Source organism: Falco cherrug, assembly GCF_023634085.1.
Source record: "Falco cherrug isolate bFalChe1 chromosome W unlocalized genomic scaffold, bFalChe1.pri SUPER_W_unloc_1, whole genome shotgun sequence".
Taxonomy (NCBI): domain Eukaryota; kingdom Metazoa; phylum Chordata; class Aves; order Falconiformes; family Falconidae; genus Falco; species Falco cherrug.
This window is the reverse complement of record NW_026599288.1, coordinates 7,358,188-7,380,422: the sequence shown is the minus strand read 5'-3', so window position 1 is coordinate 7,380,422 and position 22,235 is coordinate 7,358,188. Positions and strand designations below refer to the sequence as shown.

The following is a 22,235-nucleotide window of genomic DNA, read 5'->3' as shown; positions in this document are numbered from 1 at the left end:
TTTATTCTTTTTTCCTGGTTTAAAGCTTTTTTGAATTTCAGGGCAAAAGTAGAGGCAAGAGCTCCAATTAAACTTTACAGGCTTCAGATGCTTATCTACATCAGCATTCTTCAAACTCAGGAATTTCCTAATGGCAGCATCAAGAGAGCCGTGCTTTTTTTCTAGGATACAGTTGATGGTTAATGGTTTCAGGTTTGTTATTCAGTTGAAGAATTAATGAATCATTTCCAAGGAACTTTAAATCTGGATTCCTCTCCATTGTGGGAAGAGGCATAATGTTGTTAGCCCATCTCTTACACAGCTTCTTTTAGGCCCAGTGACTTTGCCAGATCAGGCACCACGAGCCTTAGTAGAACAAGGCTTCGTGGACTTTGCTCCCTCTTTTCTATTTGTATCTCCTTCATTCTGTATTGGTGGAGAAAGACGCACTATGTTGCCAAAAGAGATTCCCAAGGTACAACTGTAGATTTGCTGTTAACTGACACTTGAGAGGTGGAGCAGCGGTACTTTTCAGGCTCGTGTCTTAGCCGTTAATTGAGTACCATTTTAGCTGACTCCGTGAAGGAATCTGTACAGATCGTTAAAGCAATCCGTGGGCACTGGTTAGGCTTCTGGGCTCTAACAGTTAACGCTGATAACTGCAGTAGATACCAGTCTTCAAGGGCTGATTAAGAGGTGAAGATTCTGCATGGTGATGCAGCTGCCAAAGCCTCTGGCTTCCCTTATGACCTTCTTCGATGAAGTGCTGTATTGCCACTGACAAAATCTGCTGCGCAGTAATGATGACTTAAATACAGAAATAGGCTCAGTGATGTTGGAGTCAGTACTCCAGCATCAATTCTTGGCATCCTATTGATCCTCCAAGAAATTTCAGGATAGCACTTGCCCTGGAGCTAGACCCATGCAGACCTCTCTAGTCCTCCACGCCAGGACCTTGACCGCCCAGCCCGAGCTCTGCTGGCGGTCGTCCCTCGCAGACTGGCTGGGGGGAGGTTTGCAGTGACGTTCAGTTCGATACCTGAGTGAATAGTACGGACGTGTTGTCAGATGAATCGCACCAGAAAATTATTATTCCTATTTTGAAATTATAATTGTGATTTTTTAGTGATTAACTTAAAACAGTCTAAGGCCATTTTTGGCAGTAATCTGTCCTGAAGCTTCCCTTTATTTTATGACTGTACTTTTGATTTTATCTCATGCATTTTTTCACAGGTAATTCTGAGTTAGCATTTATTATTTTTCTCTTCACCAGGGACTGCTGGAATCCAAAAGGTATTTAAGACAACTTAATCAAATAGTTTAAAAGGCTTTCTCTTCAAAGTAAATTATTCCTATTTCAGTCATATAGGAAATAGTCAAAAAGTGAATTCTTGATGCACCCAGTGAGGACAAAGGATTTGTGTTCTGTCTTTCCTTCTCTAAATTAGAAATCACAGTATAGACAACGGAATTTCTAAATCATATGTTACACCTTATTCTCTGGTGGGAATAAAATGTTCATGTTTGCCTCCTTTTCTCTGTTTAACTTTGACTGCTGTGAACACTAGGAATAATGACCCTGCAGCTTTTCTTTCTTTTTTTTTTCCTCTTCTTCTTTTTTTTTTTTTTTTTTTTTTTTTTTTTAAATCTATTCATTTTATACTTTTCAGACAGATTTTTCCCCGGGGTGAAACAAAGGTTAACTGAAATTTCCTCTGTTGTGTACCTGAACGAATCAGCAGTTTGAGAAGGAAATCCCATTGATGGGCAAAGAGAGTGACAGGCTCTATTTAAAGAATTCCCCCGACTGTGTGGTAGACCAACCATGCCATGAATTTAACTGTTCCTGTGGTCCCCATACTTGTACCCACCAAAAAGAGAGAAAAACCTACTTTGTTCTGCAAATGTTGCGCTAAGCTTTGAAAATCATGAGCCACTGAGTTTTGTGAATTAACATTACTAGCAGTGGTCAAGACTAAAGGAAGCAGTGTTTATAGCATGAGACAGAAAACAGACAGAAAATTATGCGTACTTACCTAAGAGAAAAAACAGAGTATGTATTTCTGTTTTAACCTGTGTCTGTGCATTTTAGCAATTTGGTGCTATACATATTCCTCAAGAATACGATTTACAGAATCATATTGTCTTTCACCTTTTTCACTGCACATCATTATTCCCACTTAGTTCGTGAAACGTCTTGCCCATACATACCCATAAGAATAAATGGAGTTGAGGTAGATGCAAAAGGACATACACTTGGGAGAAGGTTCAGGATTTATTGTTAGAGAAGTTGTCTAGCAGTTCAGCTATGCAGAAAAGAGAGACACAGCTGAAATGCAATACTGAATGCCTGACATTCACCAAAAAGAGGCAGGATGTGCTAGCACCTGGGTGATTCTTGTATTTTTTCGTGGGCCCTTTAAATATCAAAAGCACACATCTCTGCCTGGTTAGGTTACTCCTAATTCATCTGTATTAAACTTCATGACCTGTGCGTCTTCTTGAAAACTGCGGCTCTGGCCCTGCAGCGGGCCCCAGCCAAACATGCTGCCTAGGGATTATAAGTACCACGTCGGAGCCCCCAGCCATCAGACTTTCCTTCTTTGGCAATGACGGTTGTCTTCTCCCATGGGTAATGGCTGCTTAAATTTGCTTAAAGTTGCTTTCATAGGTCTTGGGGTTTGGTGGTTGGGTTTTTTTTTTTTTTTTGGTTTTTGTTTTTTTTTTTCACTTATGCAGAACTGTTCAGAGGTGTGGGTTTTTTCTTCTTAAACTCTGGTATGCTTTTGGCCGATGCTGCCTTCGCTTCAATCAACTTCTTACGTTTTAATTCATTTCAAATGGGTTGAGTTTTGCTGCTTGTTCACTGTCACCTTTCAGATTTTGTGAAAAAGTCCTGCTGGATCAGATGAACGTTCCTAAAAATTAAGTATTGCATGTATTTTCTCACTGGCAGAAGTGCATAGTACTGCACACACATACATACATACATATATATATACACACACACACACGTATATACATATTAGGTAGCAAGGGGAGAGGCAGAAGTAAATCACCTTTTTCCTCATCAAAGCAAAGCTGAGAAATCCCTAGAAGTGTCTTAAGAAAAATACTACAGTTGGTTCCATTCCCTCTTCACAGCAGTTAATTTGAGTAACTGGGTGTTGCAGAGAGGGCTCCATCCACTGTGGCTGGTGTGCATCTTCTAGCCTGGGTACCCTGCAAGGAGTTGTCCATGTTGGGATGGAGCTGGAACTGCAACAAATCAGGAACCTGTGATGCAGGTGCGTGACTGGTCTCTCCGGACAGTGTGCTGAGATCCACAGGTTGCACGAGGAGTCACTCAGACCTGTGGTTCCCTCCCTCCAAATGTGTTTTGGAGCCCTCTGTACCTGCGCTGTGCTGCATCCAGATGTGGCTTGGGCACAAACTTCAGGCAGGATAAGGAGGACTAGCTCCCTTTTCAGTTCACAGTTAGTCTTCAGTGCCCGCAGAGAGATGTCGTTTACTTCAAAAACTTCTGGTGACGTGCGTGTGCATGTATATAGATACACACACACACACACACATATATATATATATGGGTACTTGGGATACATCTTCCCAGAAGAGAAAAATGTATAGTGCATCCTAGTGCATAGAAATCTGGATTCCTGTGCTTTGCAAAGTCTAATGCAGGGAGGCAATCTCGACTTCTTTTGTGGGACGCTGCTTGGTTGGTACGACTTCACACTTCCATTACTTGTATTTTGGAGGAAGGGCTGCTTGAACACAGAAAAACGGGGAACTCTTTATAGAAAATTATGTTACAGTCAGACTTGAATCACTTTGGTTCAAACATAAACAGGAATTTTTTCAGATATACGCAAAACGTCACAATGTGAAATTCTTACAGATCTAGATAATTTTTAGGGGTTTAAGACTTATCATTTTAAAATGTTATTTGTTATTCTAGTAGCAGCAGAAGCTGTGTCCTGACATGCTAAATATTGTTCAGAGATACGTCTGAAACAGTCCTTGCCACAGAGGTCTTACAGGGGAATGTAATTAGGGTTCCCTATTCTGTAATGTGCTATATTAATTAGCAGTCAAAATCCAATTTTTAAAGCCCAGCTTTGAATTGTGTTTGCCCTTCAGGCCACATATCGTACCGTCACAGCTTGAAGCATCCTGTTTCACTGAATTGATCATAAACTAAACTAAATAAAATACATGTCTGCCTGTATTTTCCAATTAGAAGGGAGCAGGGGTGGCACGACTTGCCTTCCCCTTTTAAGAAAACGTAGTGGTTTATTTTCAAAGTTGAATGTCCATACTCTACCGTTTCTCTGTGTTTTTTAAATGAGGTAATGGAATAAACCCTTGCAGGCAGGCTGAACTTGCATGGGGAAACAGGGACGTGTTTTCTCCCAGCCCCAATAAGCAAAGTGTGACTTTTTGGCGGGGTCAAAATCTGCGCCCGGACGTGCTCTGCCTTGCTGGGGTAGCCTGCTTGCTGCTGGGATCGTTGGTGGTGTGGCATATAAGGAAATCTTCTGAGCAGTTTATTGTTGATTCTAAGTCAGTTTTTTGTTCTGTGGAAACGGATTGTTTCTCCGGGTAATTTCAGGGTTTGACTGCTGGTCCTCATTCTCCCTCCTCCCCTCTTCTCCCTTTCTGGAATGAAAGAGGGAAGGCTTGAATGCACATTGAACAGTGGTCCTAAATCTGGCTTCGCCATGAGCACTGCTCGGAAATTTACATTTTCATGCTGGTGGAGGGATACATCTGAATCTCAATGATCTTTCAAAATTTTTCTTTAAGTAAAAGCAAAGCTGTTGTGTATCATTCATCCTGTTGTAGAGGGGCACAGGACAGCCAAAGTGTAATACTTGCTAAAGGAAGAACCTTGCACAGAGCTTCCATTTACATCTAAACTGTAGATATTTTGCATCCTCTTCTTCCCCTCCTCTCCTTCCCTGTTCTGCAATTTGAAAAACCCATTTTTTTCAAAGTATAAATTCAAGAAACTTAGACAACAAGTTGTATTTTTTTAGTTGAGGTATAGGAATTAGTGTAATCTTACAAAGGAGATTGCTTTTAACGAATGAAGATGAGAAAGAATAAAAGCACAAATTTGCTGAAGATGTTCTGGGAGGATTTTATTAATACACTGTGAAATCTCACAGGACCCTTTAAGTAATGTAAATTTCAAGCGTGCAACTTCTCCACAGAAAAAAAAAAGAGGAAAGTCTTGACAGAGATTATCTGAATACTTTTAAAACTGCTGCTTTCTTAAGAGTAAAAACAAAGTGCTCATAGCCCCATTCTTAAGGCAGAAATCTGTCCTCTGTGTGTGTGTGTGTGTGTGTGTGCACGTCTGAAAAAAGGATGAAACGATTTAATGAGTTACTGGCTTGGCCTTGGAAAACATCAGGTGGCAGATTTAATTGTACCAGTCTTTGCTAAATACGGAAACTTTCCGTAATTAGCATATGTGTTTCATGCCTGTGCTTTGACCAAAATCACCCTCTCAGTCCCAGGGGGAGGTCTGAGGCTACTGATTGGGGGTTTGGGGTGGGAGAGCATCGTCCTTGCGCACCTCAAGGTGCTGAGGGGTGCTGGCTGCCTGCCCACCCCAGGGCTGCAAGCTGGGCCACCACTGTCTCCTTGCAAGAAGAGTTTCTTGAAGTCAGCGGTCCCAGGCCTGTCGCCTGCATGCCTCTGAGTATTAAGGAGTGAAAACAAACGTTATGGGTGCTACAGACCAGGGAGAGCGCGGTACAATGGGGTCCTCAACACGCCGATGGGTATTGCCGCTGGAGAACGAGCAAAGGGCAGCTGCAGGGCTGGGGGAAGGTGGAGTGGCCAGAAAGCCAGCTCAGGGGAACCCGCAAGCCACCCAGAGACTGGAAGTGCCTGTTGGACAAGTTAATTCATCCGAATAAGTACAGTGAACTGGGGGGAAGGGGAGGTATTTGTCAACTTGAGCAGAGTTTTGTGCTTCGTCTCATGATTTAGTGCTGTGGTCAATGAGGAAAATCGGTGGAGATTTTTCTGTGTGTCTCTAAAGCAAGATTTCGTGTTGGGTGCAGAAGTGTAACCCTTCCTACGTATTTCAGTCTGAATAGTTTCTTGTGAGTAAAACCAGAGCCTGATGCAATCTGTTGTGAATTAGACGTAACTTTTAGGTCACCAAACAAGTTTAGTGGAGATATATTTTGTAGTAATATTAATTCATTACTTAAAAAAAAAAAAAAAAAGTATTTTTATACAGAAAAAAAGAAATGAAAGCTCTTGTATTTATTTTTGAGCATTTTTAGTTTCTAGCATTAGGAATAATTGAATCTTTGTATCACGGTTTTCCCCTATGAAGCAGGGGATTTTGACAGTGAAGAAGAGAAACTTAGTTGGTTTGTCCTCAGGAAGGACATGCCTAATGATTAACAGGAGTTAATTCGCTGGTAATTTTGATCTGTAACCTGCCAACCATTCTGTACGTGCATTTCTGTGAAACATGGCGCTCACAGTACTGATTGCCAAGGCAGAATTTTGAATTACAGATATTTTTTCTTCATGTATGACTTTCCCTAACAGGCTTCCAAGTAATAAATAATGCTCTCAAATATGTCAGCACGTTTCTTTACTTGCAATGACCGGACACCAAAGGCCTGATTTTCCCTTGGGCATACCCACGACTCACTTGCACCGAAGCGACCTGATGCAATGCTGTCTCTTCCGTCCTCTTTGCTGGGACCTGAGAGTCCGGGAGAAGCAGTCTCCAGGGCTGCGGGCATGGTACCACTTCTCGTTCGGGTCATAGCTTCTCACCCTGAATGATGCTCGAGTGAAGGATGTGTTGGGGGCTTGTACTGGAGTTTGTGCCGTGGCAGTTGCTATGTGTACCATGACTTAGGTACGACACATCCTTCAAATTGATGTACGAATAGGCTAGTTAATTCATTATTTATGTCTCTGTGATGGTTTTTAAGTGTTATTGGCATTAGCCAGTAAAATAAAATAAAAGCAAAATAAAACCATTTCAGAGTGCTTTCAGATTACAGAAGATAGTATTAGCCCCAGATTCTGGATGAAGAACAGCAGCAAGCAGGTATTATGCTCTAAAGCACCCCTTGCATGTTTGAGTGACGTACCTTGTACCCAGATACTGCATTACACACTTCAGCTGAGATTACTGACTTTTTCCATAAATGAAGGGTTAGACATGACATTATAGAGGGTATAATTTTAATTTCTAGTCATTGGAAATGAATAGTAACAATCAAAATCAGTTGGATACATTTTTACTGGTTTTTCTACCATTTGTAAATCTTGATGTTGTTGTGATTTGTGTTAATAACACATATATAGATGCTTCAGATTTGGATTGTGGGAACAGGATGGAACAATTTGCATTAAAAAGTCTGCAAACACACGGGATTAATTTGTGCACAGGTTGTAATGGTTACTGCAAAAGTATAGGTAAGGTGAACACCTCTGTTGACATGAATCCTCCTTTAATGATGAAAAAGATGATGCAGCTGTCTTTGCACAGCGAGAGAAGTAAACAGTGTTGACATGCAGAATTTTTAAACAGCTGTAACTGCGTCCCTGTTCTTTTAGCTCGCTGCTTTTTATTTCCTTTTATATTTTTTCTTTTTACTTCTGCCAGTCCAAAGGCTGTCTGTGAGAAGGTTATGGTGTGACAGTTGATAATTTAGTGTGTCGTCCTGATTTATTGCACATTACCAAACTCTGTTTTGAAATAGAGTTACTTAGCTTACAGTCTTTAGTTGCCGTGGTTATGCATAAAGTCATTTTGGCATGCAGCAGTCAGAAAGCAGTGCTGAAGACACAGATTTTTCTAATTTGCAAAGAGGAAAAGCATATTTTATGCTGCGCATTAACTTCTTGTTCCATGTGCTCCCACTCTGGCAAGCTCTGGATTGCAGCTAGGCATCCCCATGAGTGCAGGCAGAGATAATTCAAATGGCTGGAAACAGAAGCTTTGGAGTCCCTGCCTCTGAAGAAATTAAATCCTTGCCTGAATTTATACCCTGGGGGGCAGCGCAAGAGGGTGGTGTCAGGTGAAGTCCACCCAAGAGTTGGACGTCTGCTGGTTTTAAGGTCAAGCAAATTTGATGCCGAGTGGGCTGATAGCTTTCCTTTACTGAAGACAGAGCTAGTTTCTCTGCTTTAGTACAATTCAGAGTCTATTACCAGTTTCAGTAAGTGCAGTGATGATAAATTTGAATATATTATAGAAAAATATTCACATAAATTAAGTGCGATCAATTTTATTTCTGTTTTTCAGAAGGAGTTGATGTGGACTGGTCCATCTGCAATAAAGACTTAGAGGTAACACAGACAACCCAAATTGTTCCATAATTCTTTACGTTTCTTAACAAGCAGAGCAAGGGCAATGGGATTGAAATATCCATCTGTAGTTTTGGTGTGGAATCCTTAGCGGTGTCCTGTCAAAGGCAGGTGAAGCCTGAGCTCCTGTCCAGCAGGAACGCTGGAGCAGTCACACAAACGGAGTGGGAAGAGGGTGCCGTGAATCAGGAGTGCCTCCTCAGCTCCTTCCCAGTCTCTTCAGAGACTAGTAATTGTTTTGTGGGAGCTAAATCCCATCCCCGCGGGAGCACTACAAGCCATCTGTGTGTGGGTAGCCTTCCTGCCCTCCCGGAGGTCGGAGTTGGCTTAGGAGCTGATGCTCTTAGGCTGTGGCCCGGAGTACTCGTGCAGGATGCCATCGTGTCCAGGAAGAGTACGCTTCAGCTATAAGATCCAACTCCTTCGAGTTCTCTTTCCAAGGTTTAGTAAAGCTTACATAATCGGCTAACGTTAAAAAATTCTTCCCTTTAAGAGAAATGGTATTTCTGTACCTCTCCCATTCACTTCTTCAGTATTTTATTTCAGGTTTGTTTTTTTTTTTTTTAATTACGATGTTTACTAAGCCGCGGAGGTTGGAGGTTGGATTTTCAATTCTGTTTGCCAGCACAGAAGGGAAGTGTGAGGTCACTGGGAGAGAGAGAGAGAGAGAGTTGTTTCCAGCTTCTGGTTTTTTCCTCTTTTTCCTTTTTAAATCTTTCTTTACAATTGCAACTTGCAGATTTGGTCTAGACTTGTATAGCATTGTACTTTGTCCAAGAAGTTTCCTTTAATGTGTGCAAGGGAATGTGTAACTTATATTTGCAATTAATGTTAGTTATGTTTGTATTCTGAGAAAAATGTCAGTTCATCGTGAAGTAGCGTAGTGAGTAAAAGTCTCTTGACTAATCAAGGGAACGCAAAACTTCACAACTGCAATTTTAAACAGCAAAAAAGAATGTCCCGAAGCATATTTGAACATTGAACAAGACTATACTTCAAGACTCTGCAGGTTCCTTTATACAGAATTATCCAGTTCAAACTTGTACATGTAAATTGAACTGGTAAAAAGTTAGATTTCTAACTTGAACGCTACCAGCAGTGACCTTCACAAATTTCCAACAAACACTAAACTACAGAATCTGAAATGATAAATTTGCTGCTTTTTTCTTGTCTCACCAGGCACAGATCTCCAACTATGGAAGTTTGAGGCATACCAGTATGCGGTACTACAGAGCCAATAAAAATGTTACCTGTAGAAATTGTGATAGACCAGGTCATTTGTCCAAGAACTGTCCTACTCCAAAGGTAAATGCAACACCTAAATTGCTTGTAGTTGCAGCTGTGTTTTCTAGTACTCTTTCGCTCTTGCCGTAACAAGCATTACTTCAGTGGTTTGTTATTTCATTGAAAAGTTGCTCCAAGTTGAAGGATAGTTTGCACAAGATCAGTTTACTACATAAAACTAGCTGTCTGTTTTGTGGAGGTCATTGCTTTTATTGTTTTTATAAAAGGAAACAATCTGTGAGTATAAACTGAGCAAAAAGAGGGTCAAGTACGACATAGAAACATTTTTTTTTCTTATTGTAAAACCACTTTAAGATGTACCTTGTTTTTCAAATGGATTTTCAACATTCAACAATCCAGAAATCACCCTTACTAAATGAATGAAAGCAGATATCTATATAATGAACTGTGATAGGAATAATGTAAAAAATTACAGACAGAAAGTTTGTTCGAGGATTAGAGTTTTAAAAATCAGTCGCTATACTGTGAAGAAGTGGGGGCAATTGCTTGAGAGTCTGGATTTACCAGTCCCCACAACAGAATCTGTAAAAACCTCAGTCCCCTCGGCTGGTACCCACACTGAGACTTCGAGCAACTGCATCCCATCTAGTTGAAACGTAAGCCCTTGGAGTGAGGATACACTCACTCACTGGGAAGATTGGCTTTAAAGAGATACAGGTACGGCCTTAGAATAGTCTTCAGCGTTTTGTATTTGTGGCTGCATGTGCTTGTTTGTGTGAGTCGCAAGGCATGCAGCCAAGTGGTTGTGGCGGACTGACCCTGGCTGGCAGCTAAGCCCCCAGCCGGCTGCTCGCATACACACTACTTGTGAGGTGGGGGAGAGGGCAAAAGCAAGAAAAACTCAAGGGTCGAAAGAAAGACAGTATAGTAAATGCAGACACACCCCGCCCCCCCCCCCCCCCCCCCGCCCCCCCCCCCCCCCCCCCCGCCCCCCCCCCCCCCCCCCCCCCCCCCGCCCCGTGATGCAAAAGCACTCATTCACCGCAGCAGATTGCTGCCCAGCCAGGCCCTGAGCAACAGCAACGTCAGAAAACCTCCCTCCCCCAGTCTGTTGCTGAGCACAGCACTGTATGGAACAAATACCCCTTCAGCTGTTGGCTCGACTGTCTGGCTGTGTCCCGCTGGCCTTTGGTGCACCCCAAACCTGCTGGCAGTGCAATGGTCTGTGGCACAAACTATATTTACAGACCAGTCCAGTGTGTTGTGGTACAAACTGCGCGTCATGTTCCTATGATCCGGTTTGTTTTCGACTTTTAAGAAACGTGATAAAAAAATCAAGTGTTCCTACAGAGTGCCCAATACTTCCACTCTGAGTGAAATACGCTTTCCGGTTTAATGGTTATTTTTGCTGTATTCACTGAGCAAATAACATGGGTGCTGGGCATTTAACAAGTGCTTCGGATGCAAAGTCCAAATCAAGAAAGTACAGGGAGGCTAGAGAGTTACAGCTTTGAGTTTTACTCTATTCGTAGTCTCCCTTCACTTTGATTCCTTGGTGAAACATAACATCTCCGCAACACCTAGGAAGCAGTAGACACTTACTTGGGGTGGTCTCTTTGTTTCTTCTTTCTATTTTTTTTTTTTCCTTTTCTTCATCTTTTGAAACATTCTCACTTAACATAATTCTTTTTTTGTTTCTTCACAGAAAGTTCCCCCTTGTTGTCTGTGTGCAGAGAGAGGTCACCTACAGAACAGTTGCCCAGCACGTTTTTGTTTGAACTGCTGTTTGCCTGGCCACTTTTTCAGGGAATGTCTCGAGAGAGCCTATTGGAATAAACACTGCAGTCGCTGTGATATGAAGGGGCATTATGCTGATGTGAGTATAGCCCGTGGCAAAGAGCTCAGTCATTACTGGGTTTGTATCTGTCAAAAATTGAATTTACAACCACCACAGTCTTCTCATGCTTCTCTAATTTTATATAGTGTGTATTTTTCTAAGCATACGGAACTATCGTGGTTAGTATCACAGTCTTCATGAAGAACGGTTCAAAGAAAACAAGCTTTTGTGAACGCTCAGTCTTTAGTTTAGTTTTGTCCAGTTTAGTTAGGGGGGAGAAAAATGTCCTCATTTCTATTGAATGGAAGGTGTAGGGAGGTTGAAATTAGGAGACATGGTATGCTACAAGCATGCCAGCAAGAGGTAAAGAATAACGCTGATGCTCCAAGAGTTCCACATCCATGGTTTTTTTCCACTATGGTCTTGTATTCCACAATGAAAATATGAGGAGTTTAAACTAATGTCTAGTAGCCTTCCGGAGGTATTTTTACGTTACAGACATCCTTTAAAAACAAAATGGAAATGGTACACCTTATTTCTCACGCGGTTATAGGGGAATAAAAGTTGTATCTGACAGTAGCTCGTAAAGAAGCAGGTCTACAACCACATTCATGTGCCTTAGCTTAGTTTCTGCCTGCTTTTTGTCAGAGTCCTCGATTATTTGTGAATATGCAAGAAGAAAGACAATAATGAAATTGTCTCTCTACTTCCTTATCCCTACGGACAGGCCCATCACACATACAGTGTAACAGAATTTGTAGAACAGTTGGAAGAAGGTATACCCTGCTATTAGAAGTATTGACAGAAGCATTTAATGTCTGGAACCTACTGATATTTTGTCTTAATCCCACGAGAACCACCCTCGTGTTTTCCATCTTCACTGCTGTCATTCAAACCCGAGCTTCTGCTTAGACCAGCTCAGTTGGGTGGGCGCTGCTCCTGTTGCCAGTCATCCTAATTCCTCGTTCATGTTACGTTATGCTGCCTCTGTGTCACAAGTACTGGAGAGAAAAAAGTACTTGGTGCAAATAAGAATTTCCGTACCCTACCTACTAAAACAACGTTTCAGAGGCGTTCGTGAGCTGGCACCTGTATTCCTAGCCAAAATGGTTCTGTCAAGTGGCAATATGGAAGCTCGCCTTTCATCTCACTAGGAGATTGGATGTTCAGTGTATTTCCCACCAGATGTTTGGCCACTTGGTTCGGGTGGGAGCAGCACAGCGGGGGAGGGGTTTCTATTTATTTCATGGGGAGGGGGAGGCCCCGTAAAACACATGCATTCTGCTTGTGTTCTGAGCGTTCAGAGTTGCCTTGGAAAAGTGAATGAGTAACATTGGCACGAAGTTACTTTGTATGTTCCAGGTATGGAAACATGAAAATCATTGAAGTCCTGTAAGGTACTGAAGCATGTTAAAGGTCATTCAGTTACAGTGCACTCTCTGCACTGAAGACTGGGTAGGAGGTGAGGTCATGGGACTTCATTTGACTGAGACTTTTTTCTCAAAACTTTCTATTGTTTAAACACTACTGTTACGGAAACACACTCTGCATGATCTCCTTCCTTTAATATAGTTCTTCAAATCGTCTGAATGCGTTTTGAAACAAGTCGAAACTGCTTTGCTCTTGAGAGTCTGCCCAAAGCTGTTATTACTGCTCGTGGAAGTTAGACAGAGAGATGCTATATGCCAGGGACAGTAGTGACAGGACAAGGGTCAATGGTTTTAAACTAAAAGAGGGGAGATTTAGATTAGATCTAAAAAATAAATGTTTTATAGTGAGGGTGGTGAGTTGGCCCAGGCTGCCCGGAGCAGCTGTGGGTGCCCCATCCCTGGGGGGGCTCAAGGCCAGGCTGGACAGGGCTGGGAGAAGCCTGGGCTGGGGGGGGGGGGGGGGGGGGGGGGGGGGCGGTCCCTGCCCATGCCAGGGGGGCTGGAACTAAATGGTCTTTAAGGTCCCTTTGAACCCAAACCATCCTGTGACTCTGTGAACTTAAAAGCTTCTCGCATTAAAAGCTTCTGCTAGTACTTCAAAATACATGCATAATACACGCACACACACACATATACATCTATATAAAAACAGAAGTTTTTTTGTAATTGCTCAGAGAATTCACAAACCAGCGATATTTGTTTTCTTTTTTAAGTATGGTGTACCTCAAACCTAGACACCACTGATTCTTAAATTTTTGCTTCTTGGATGAATTATTTCACATCAAGTTTCAGTGCAGGATGAACTACTTTGGCACGAATGTTACACCTCTGAAGGAGACTTTTATACAAAAGCATTCTTCAATATTCTTAAGAAAGTGTTGAATGCTATAGAATTGGAAGTTTGGTAGAAAAATAAAAGAGGTTGGCAAAACAAGCAAAATTGTCAAGGTTAATAACTATATTTAACATTAAAGATCTGTGTGATTACAACCAGGCAGAAATATATTGCAATGATGATACCGCTTTATGACACTAAGTGACACTAGAAAACTACACTTGAAAAGGTCTTGTATTTATGTGCTTTTGTGTGTGTGTCTGTGTACAAAGCCCTTCCCAGATAGTCTTTAAACGTGTGTACTTCTCATGTAGTTACACAGACAGTGCTGAACTGATTTTTGAAAAAGTAAACTAGATGACGGTAGTGACTTTGCAGTAGGACACTTAATTCGGTTTAGCAGGAGGTTCAGTTATGAAGGTGACATGAAGATTTGTCCTCATATTTCCTAAATACAGGCAGAGGACTTGCTGTGTCCTTTCTTTAATTTCTCTGTGGCTTTTTGGTAGCAGCAGCCATTATACTGTAAGGACTGAAGAGAAAGACAGAAAGAGTTTGAAGGCCTTTGAGTTTGATATGATCTACTAAGAGAAAACATGGGTGAAAATTCAACTGTGATTAAACATATTTTTTTAACTTTTTAAGATGTTATTATGGTTTTACGTGTCCCAGAAATTCAGTCCTATACATAGAAATGAACCTTTTATGCTGTTGGGTTTTTTTCCCCTCAAATTAAACACAAATTGATGAGGATAACAGGCAACCTGTGGTAACATCAGCGTACGTTCCTACTTCGTTTTCTATCTAAAGATATGGCTTAAATGTTTGTCTTCCAAATACACCTGCTTGCTTCCCTTAAATGCTGGGTTTTGTTGAAATTCAAAAGTATTATAACCTCTTCCTAAATATCTCCTCCTCCTACCTTTATTTCTTCTATTTGGTCAAAGAATGAGAGAGATCCTGAGAAGGCCTTCTCCTCCCTCTCACTGAGTACAGAGGTTTATCTGAATAACTCTTCTACCTGATAAAGCTTACATTCCATAACTGCTGTCATTATATTCAGTCCCCGTGTCGCTGGATGACGGAATAATAGCGTTTCAGCGGGAGGTTTGACCCTGTGGCTTAGCAGTCCAACGCTGGAGACCTCCTTCCCTTCCAGAGCTTTCTGAGTGTCCTGTCCAGGTGGGATGAGAGCAGCTGTGCATCGGGCTCTGCCTGGGTCCATCCTGCTCCTGCTGAAGATGCCCTGGAGCTGCACCAGATGTGAGCAGTTAGGGAAGGAAAACTGAGAGTTTGTGGCAGGCTCACCATAGACAGGGAGATTTCACTTCGTCTAAAGTGATTTTCTTTTCTGTAAAGGATTATATGCCTCTATCATCCCCAAATTTAAATCCTACCTGAGTTGTGTAGATTTTCAGGAACATCACAGCACATGTATTTTTTTTCCTGCTCATTTAGGTCCACCTTAAGATGAGTAGGGCTTGTCTTTGAAACTTTGAGGCAGTATTCTTGTGCTTCTGCGTGACGGGCATGAGGCCGCCTGTGCAGTGAACACTGGAGTGTGAGAGCAGAGTCTCGTCTGCCTCAACCTTTCATCCTTGGAAAGAAATGTGGCATGGCAGAACTGCAGAGAACAAAATGAAAGCTGTGAGGCTGCATGGCAGGGTGGGAGAGGACACAAAAAGCAAGAAGGTGTCATCTGAAAACCTGATGTCTATCGGCAAATGAAGAAAACAGAAGTGATCATAAACTCTGGCAGATTAAATGTGAAAGTGCAGAACTGAGGGTTAAAAGGAGTTTAAGGGGCACTTCACAAAGGACTCCAAACCAACAGTAAATCTTTATTCACATCAGAGCAAGAGGCCTGTAAGGCCAACAGATGATCAAGACACGAAAGAACACTGAGCCAAGATAAGGCTATTTCTAACAACCTAAAAATAGTTTTGTGGTATCTAGCATTCATCGTGGAAGAAACCAGGGACATCCCCAACACCACAGTCCTCCTTTGTGGAGGGAATCATCAGAGGATCTCTGAAATTGAAGACAATGTTAGGGTTACTTCTAACCTATGAATACTAACCTGTTACCAGAACTGGGTAACAATTACCCAAGAGCTGTTAGAGGAACTGGCAGGTCAGATAGCCAGATGACTGATGGCTGTGGGTAGCCTTTTGCTTTCTGCCTGATCGGTGACCGAGTGGCAAATATTATGACAATTTTTAAAATGGGTCCCAGGGAGAGCTGGGCCACCAGGCCTGCCAGCCTGTTGTGTACACCAAGCCGATTAGCAGGAACAGCAATAACAGCGGCATGGTGGAATGGATGCACAAAAATATGATATACCTGGGAGGATTCGAGATAGCTTCTGTAACAGAAATCCCAGTTCTCAGGAATCTGTGGAGTTCTTCAAAGGAGAAGGTCAACAAGCATTTGTGTAAACATGATCCAATTGATGTAGGCAGCAATTTCCAAATGACATTTGACAAAGTTCCTGACCAAAAGCTTTTAAAGAAACTGAACAGGTGTAGAATAAGAGGGTAGAGGTAGGGTATGCTAGTGTGACATGGAAAAGGGTGAACAATAGGGCGACAAGATTTGCTGAGAAGACTGAATTTATTTAGAGTGTCCAGCTGTGAAGAACTACCCGAGTACTGGAAGAAACAGAGGGAGAGCCCAAGAAAATGGCAGATGAACCTGAGTGGCAAAGTAAAATGCCTGAGGAAAAATAATCCCATCTTTGCACGCGGAATGGCGGGCTCTGAGCATTACTATTCAGGACTCAAATGTCAAGGGTTATGATATACCATCCCCACAAAAATCAGTCGAGTGTTCACAAGCTGTGAGAAAAAGGTGGTGAAATGCTCGGAATCACCAGAAGAGCAGCAGACACCTGGGTGCAACTTTGGTCCCTCTGTTCTGCATCCTTCAGCACAGCTGCAGCTCTTCAGCGTGGAAGAGAAATGACAGAGGGAAGGGTCTGTAAAGAACTTCAAAGTCATCCGTGGTGGGAGACCGTGGTTATGGATCAATTGTTCATTGTTTCTTCCAGTGCAAGAGTTAGGGGATGAAGGCAGTAGGAGTTCAGTTCAGAAGAGACAGAAGGAGGTCACTCGTCATGCAGTCAGTAGCAGACCTGTGAGACTCCTTACCAAGGGATGCAGGAGATACAGAAAGTCTGCTCTGGTTCTGGAGGAGGCAGGAGCAGTTCATGGAAGAGAAAGCGTGGACTGATTGAACGCACAGAAACTTCATCCAGCTTGCACAGTTGGGTGTGGAAGAGTGTTGGGGTAAGGGTGCATGCTTGCCCTGGTTTTAAGCTCCATGAGCATTGGCTTATGGCCGCAGTTAGCGACCACGGGCAGGTGGTCTGACGTAGACAGCTCTGTAAACTGATCATAGTAACAGGTTCTTATTTCTGTGCCTCTGCTAATTACTTTTCTGTAAAGGATTACAAGTCCTCCGTGGGGCATTTCATCAAAAACCTGGAAGTGTTTTCCCAAGCCCACTCACTGTGACTGTTCTGTATCAGCCTGCCTGTTGGGTTGTTTCTTCCATGTCCATAGGAGGTGGAGGCAGGTCAACAGGTTTTGCTCTGAACCTGGGGCTCTATGAGTCCAACATTCCCCAAAGCTCTCCAAAATTCTCTTGAAATGCTACTGCAGCCTTCATAGACCAGAGCTTAATAGGGTGGGGGGGGCAAGACTTAATATATTCTCTAATTTTTTTGAGCCATTATCAAGTACTTTGGATGCTCCAAAAAGGTTTTGTCTTTCTCAGAAAATTTATTCTCTTTTACTGTGACACAAAGCATGCAGAACGAGCTCCTGCGCCCAGTGTTTCAGAGGGACTCTCCACAGTCATGCTTTTGTCCCGAAGTGATTGTGAGGCAGCTCAAGATACTTTGCCTAGTCTGATTTGAAAATGTTCAAAGTTATTTAAAACATTTTCAGGGTAATACTCTTATTATTTTAGGTCAGTCTCTTTCCCCAAGGCAGCCCTGAGAATGTATGGAATCATCTTTACACGGAGTCCTGTTGGAAGCAGCTCAACCTCGTGTGCTTTCTTTAGGAAGATCATCAAAGGAGCAGGTAGCAGAGCTGCTCAAAAGTTTCAAGTGCAGCTCTACTTGACCATACACTGCTCCCCCTAGAAAAAAGCACATCAGACATGTGCACGCATAGACATGTGTATCCATATTTCTGTGTGTGTATACGTGTATATACACACATACTTATATATGTATATATATAATTATGCTCTTGTATATATATGCGGCAAACCCCAGGCTGTGAACACGCTGTGTTCTGCCGGTTTGGTGGCAGTTGGGTGGGTGTCACGATGCTCGTGGTCTCCAGTCCTGCCTGCCAGCTGCAAGGGTGGGAAAAGAACTCCAAAACCAGGGTGACGTGGCAGGGAGGAGGCAAACATGGCAGGCAGAGCAGCGCATCCCTGTACGCCTTCAGGAAAAATGTCGTGCAGGTGCTGGGTAACGCCTGAGCTTACCCCGGCAGCACCCTGGCCCCTGTCACTCTTCAGCCATGCCATGCCTGCTGGCCCCATTCGTAAGGTTTTGTCTGCACACCCCCGAGACCCAGTAAGGCGTTCTCCTTCCCGAGAATCAGCCGAGCATCTTGGCCAGCATATTCTTTGTGTCTCCTGGCCATGTAAACCACCTCTTCTGGAAGATTTCCTTCTGCCTTTGTGGGCAGCGTGCCGGTGCGTCCTGCAGGATGTGGCAGCCCCGGTGGGCCGAGACGCAGCTGGAGGCATGGGCACCAGTCCATGGGGGCTGGCGGGCGGCCATTCCTGCCAGCGGTGCTGAGACAGAAGGAGAGGGGGGTTTGCCCTTCTCCCCCTGCTCCCCAACAACACTGCCCACGTTTCACGCTCACGGCACACTGGTGCCCACCTCATGGCTGGCGCGAGCGGACGTTGCCAGGAGCCCGGTGGGCACTGGCGTCTGTCCTAGCAGTGGCAGCCACCTGCGCGGGCGGCGCGGCTAGAGGTCTCGACATCTGCTGGTGCAGGAGTGGTTTTGAAGAGCAGCATTGTGCACTCTCTGCCGCAGTTCCCATGCGGAGGTGATGAAAAGTGCGTGTTTTGGCAAATCTTTTGTTTTATTGTGGTGGCTTGCGGTGGGGCAGCTCCTAGCAGCCGCCGCTTTGACAAAGCACCAGAGGATTCTGTTAAAAAGTTGTGTTTAGTAATTGTAGTCGTCGTGTCAGACCATAACTGACTTGGAGCTGAAGGATTTTTGCGAGATGAGTAGCTGTGCCAGCAGGGACCCAAGTCTCCTGGGCCAGCCGCGCTCTCATTAAGATTTGCCGCTAGCCGTGGCGGTGTTCGGCAAGTATGTGACGTGCATGCTGTTATTGTATGCTTGGCTTGTCAGCCTGCAGCTTTCTGACACTCACTTATGTCACTCTTTATTCAGAGACGAAGAAGCTTTTGATAATTTGACAAGACAAGCTCTTAAACGATCTAGGTCATGGCCTTCACTGTCTGTGATTGTGAACATATTTCCTGAAAGCCCTGTCACTCATCACAGCTACATTTTCTCCCGGGGAGCTGCAGGCCCGTCCTGGTCTCCTGTCAGCGCGTGCATTTTGGTTATTCATACGCCAAATACAGTAGCGGGGTTTTTCCTTCCCTTTTGCAAATGCTCGCATGTTAGCGAGGCTAATCCTCTCCCCCGCGCTGCGCTCCCAGCAGGGCTGCCGTCGAGGGCCCTCTCGGCGCAAGGCAGACGACTGGCCAAGGGGAGCGGAAAGGAGGAAAGGCCGCTTAGTGCTGTTTTTGTGTTTGCTCATTGTTGTGGAAATATGAGAACTGGTGGCAAGGGCCTTGTCTATTGAGCACTCGAGTCCTGGTCTGCTGTCAGGGGCTGTTTGAGATTGAGTGTTTTATTTTCTTTGATGTTCACGTTTGAGAATGGGGAAGTGGGAATTAAACAACAGATGCATTAAGCCGTTGTTCTGGTAAAACAATAATTAGCACCTGATAAAATTCAATACGGGTCAAAACGTGCGGTACCCAGCCTCGATTCATCTGCTGAGGCAGCCTGAGCCGGATCAGGCTCCGATATGAATAATCACCCTTCCAAATTAACTGAATGCGGGCCGCAGCGAAAACAGCGCGGATTTGGGAAAATTAATTGCCCAGCACTCGTGCGGCGAGAGGCCGGCGGGCACAGCAAAAGGTGCGGGGGAGCGCACCTCGCCAGCGCGTCCTGCGGCTGTGCTGTGGCAGCGCTGCCAGCCGCCGCAGGCACCTTCTGCACTGGTACAGCTACATGCTCGTAAGGTCAGACCACTGGGGCAGGAAATAGATGCAATTTTATTTTAATGCAGTTCATCACGCTACCATCATGGTTGTGTACCACGAGGGCTTTTCTTTATATGAGGGCCGTTCATGGTTAAGTACTTTTAAATAAATAAGAAAAATCACAGGTTCGGTGGTTGTTGTATTTGGTTATGCTGTCTTCCATAGCGAACCTCTTTGCTTCATTTGAGAAGCCAGTATTTGGCAGTAATTGTTAATTATACATTTTGTCATCCTGTGATAGAAGATGCAGACAATAACTCTGAGCTGATGCAAGGTAATAAGACTCCTAGTTAAAAGCATTGTTGCTAAAAAGCAGTTGTTTAGCCAGGCATCCGTTTTTCAACTATTGTATTCAACTTCTGAAGTTTGTAAGTGATCATTGTGACCATGAAAAGTATTGCACTGAATCACCATCTGAATGAAGAAATATGCTTGGCCAATTTTCCCTTGCCACCTTCTTCCTACCTCCCCTAAGTTTTCCCACAGCCATAAAACATCCTTAAAAGATGGCGATGATAAAACCTACCTCTTGATAGCACTGCAGAGGGGGGGGGACTGTGCCTCTCCTGGTGTTTTGGTAAGAGTGGTAAGAGCTGTGCCAACTGGACGTTCCTACTCCAAGTTACGGATTTTCGCTGTAAGTGATGCCTTTGTGTCCAGAGCAAGGCGGGGGGGGGGGGGGGGAACCAAACCCAACCAAACTATAATTAAAAAATAAAGTGGTTTGGAGGTTTTTTTTTAAATATTAGTAAATAGCTGCTGTGCGAGTAAAGGTCATATCACAGAGTGGCATTTTGCCGGTATATGACAACTCATTGACTGCGATTTTTCAACCATATTAGTCTGGGGACACTGTGGTAATCGAAAACTATCCAGAACTAATGTATAAATAAGTGCTTGCTACCCCTGTGCTAAACCAGCAAAAGTCTCCTGTACAGTTGAAACCTTTTACAGGTTTGAGGGAGAAGGCAAAGCCCTTGATACAGTATTTTTATACGCTAGAGACTGTTCATGTATCGCGCCTTCAAATCCCACGTAAGTTAGCAAAGCAGAGGAAAATCCTTTTGTTTGCACTCGAAGACAGCTTGAGTGTGTTCAAACTGTCAAATGTTGTAGCCTGTTCCTCTGCTAGAGATCTGATGTACTTCACACATTTTCTTTATAGAAATATTAATATAAAACTCAAATATTTACATGCAGAATTTGAGTAAGAGGAGGAATGTCGAACTATTACACAGAACAGATTGTAGATTTTTCGCCAGAAAATGGTGTTACTGATGGAATGAATAATAAATAATATAATTTCCATCACATCCGGGAAAAACATGCTGTATGTGCCGTAGAGTGACAGTCAAAAACTTGGATTATTTTTTGAGAGGTTCAGTTGCTGGTATCGGTTGCTGAGTGGGGTCTTTCTTAATTAACATGCTCTGTCAGACGAAAAGAAGGCCAGAATTTAGGCATGAGTGAAAAATTTATTAGAAATCTAAAGAAATGTTAATAGTACTCATTTGCAAGTAGTCATGAGGCTTCAATGTTTGAAATTGGAGCTACAGCGTATTATGTAGAAGCCATGGAATAACTTAATATTTCTTCATAAAATACTGAAAATTGAGATTGGCAAACCAAATTGCTAACTGTTCAAATGATTAAGGAGCTATTTTCATAAAAGGGTAAATGTTTTAAACAAAAGTGCAAGACCTCCATTGAAGTAACCGTGTGCACACTCCCTTAAACACTTAAATGGCTAACAGACAAAGTACCACTATTTTTTGCGTTTATTTATGGCTTGGGGGTCATTGTGGAAGACAGAAATATTGTAAATTTCCTGAAGATATTAAGAACCATTGAGAAAGTAACCTCTGTCTTATTGATCATTAACACAGTCTGATTTTGTTTGTAGAAGAAGATCCACATTTTCCTCTTTCCTCTCTCTTCTGTATTCCTCGGGTCTATTGTGTTATTGCTGTGATTCAAAAATCTGCTCTGCGAAATTTTTTACGAAGGGCTGCACTTACAAGTTTGTTTGCAAGTCTGGCAAGTTTTAAAAAAAAAAAAAAAAAAAAGAAAGAAAAAATAAAGTAAGCCATTGTAAAAATAGAAACGTTAAAGCAATCTGTTATGCCTCTTGTTTACAACTCATCTGACGTTAGGCTACTGAGGATTATTACATGTAACAATTATATTTTGATTAGGAAAGAGATATGTACAAAAATACTAAAATATT

General features: G+C 43.0%; 1 protein-coding gene across 4 annotated transcripts in view; it reads left to right on the top strand.

Annotated features, from left to right (window-relative positions):
- ZCCHC7 (zinc finger CCHC-type containing 7) overlaps positions 1-22,235 on the top strand; it is a 124,648-nt gene that overhangs the window by 72,242 nt on the left and 30,171 nt on the right. For 3 of the 4 annotated variants that reach the window (XM_055700257.1, XM_055700258.1, XM_055700259.1), the window contains exons 5-7: positions 8,276-8,319; positions 9,517-9,642; positions 11,288-11,458. In XM_055700257.1, the coding sequence (XP_055556232.1) occupies positions 8,276-8,319; positions 9,517-9,642; positions 11,288-11,458 (341 nt within the window). The remainder of the gene's footprint in view (positions 1-8,275; positions 8,320-9,516; positions 9,643-11,287; positions 11,459-22,235) is intronic. The other variant, XM_055700260.1, reaches the window with a different exon arrangement.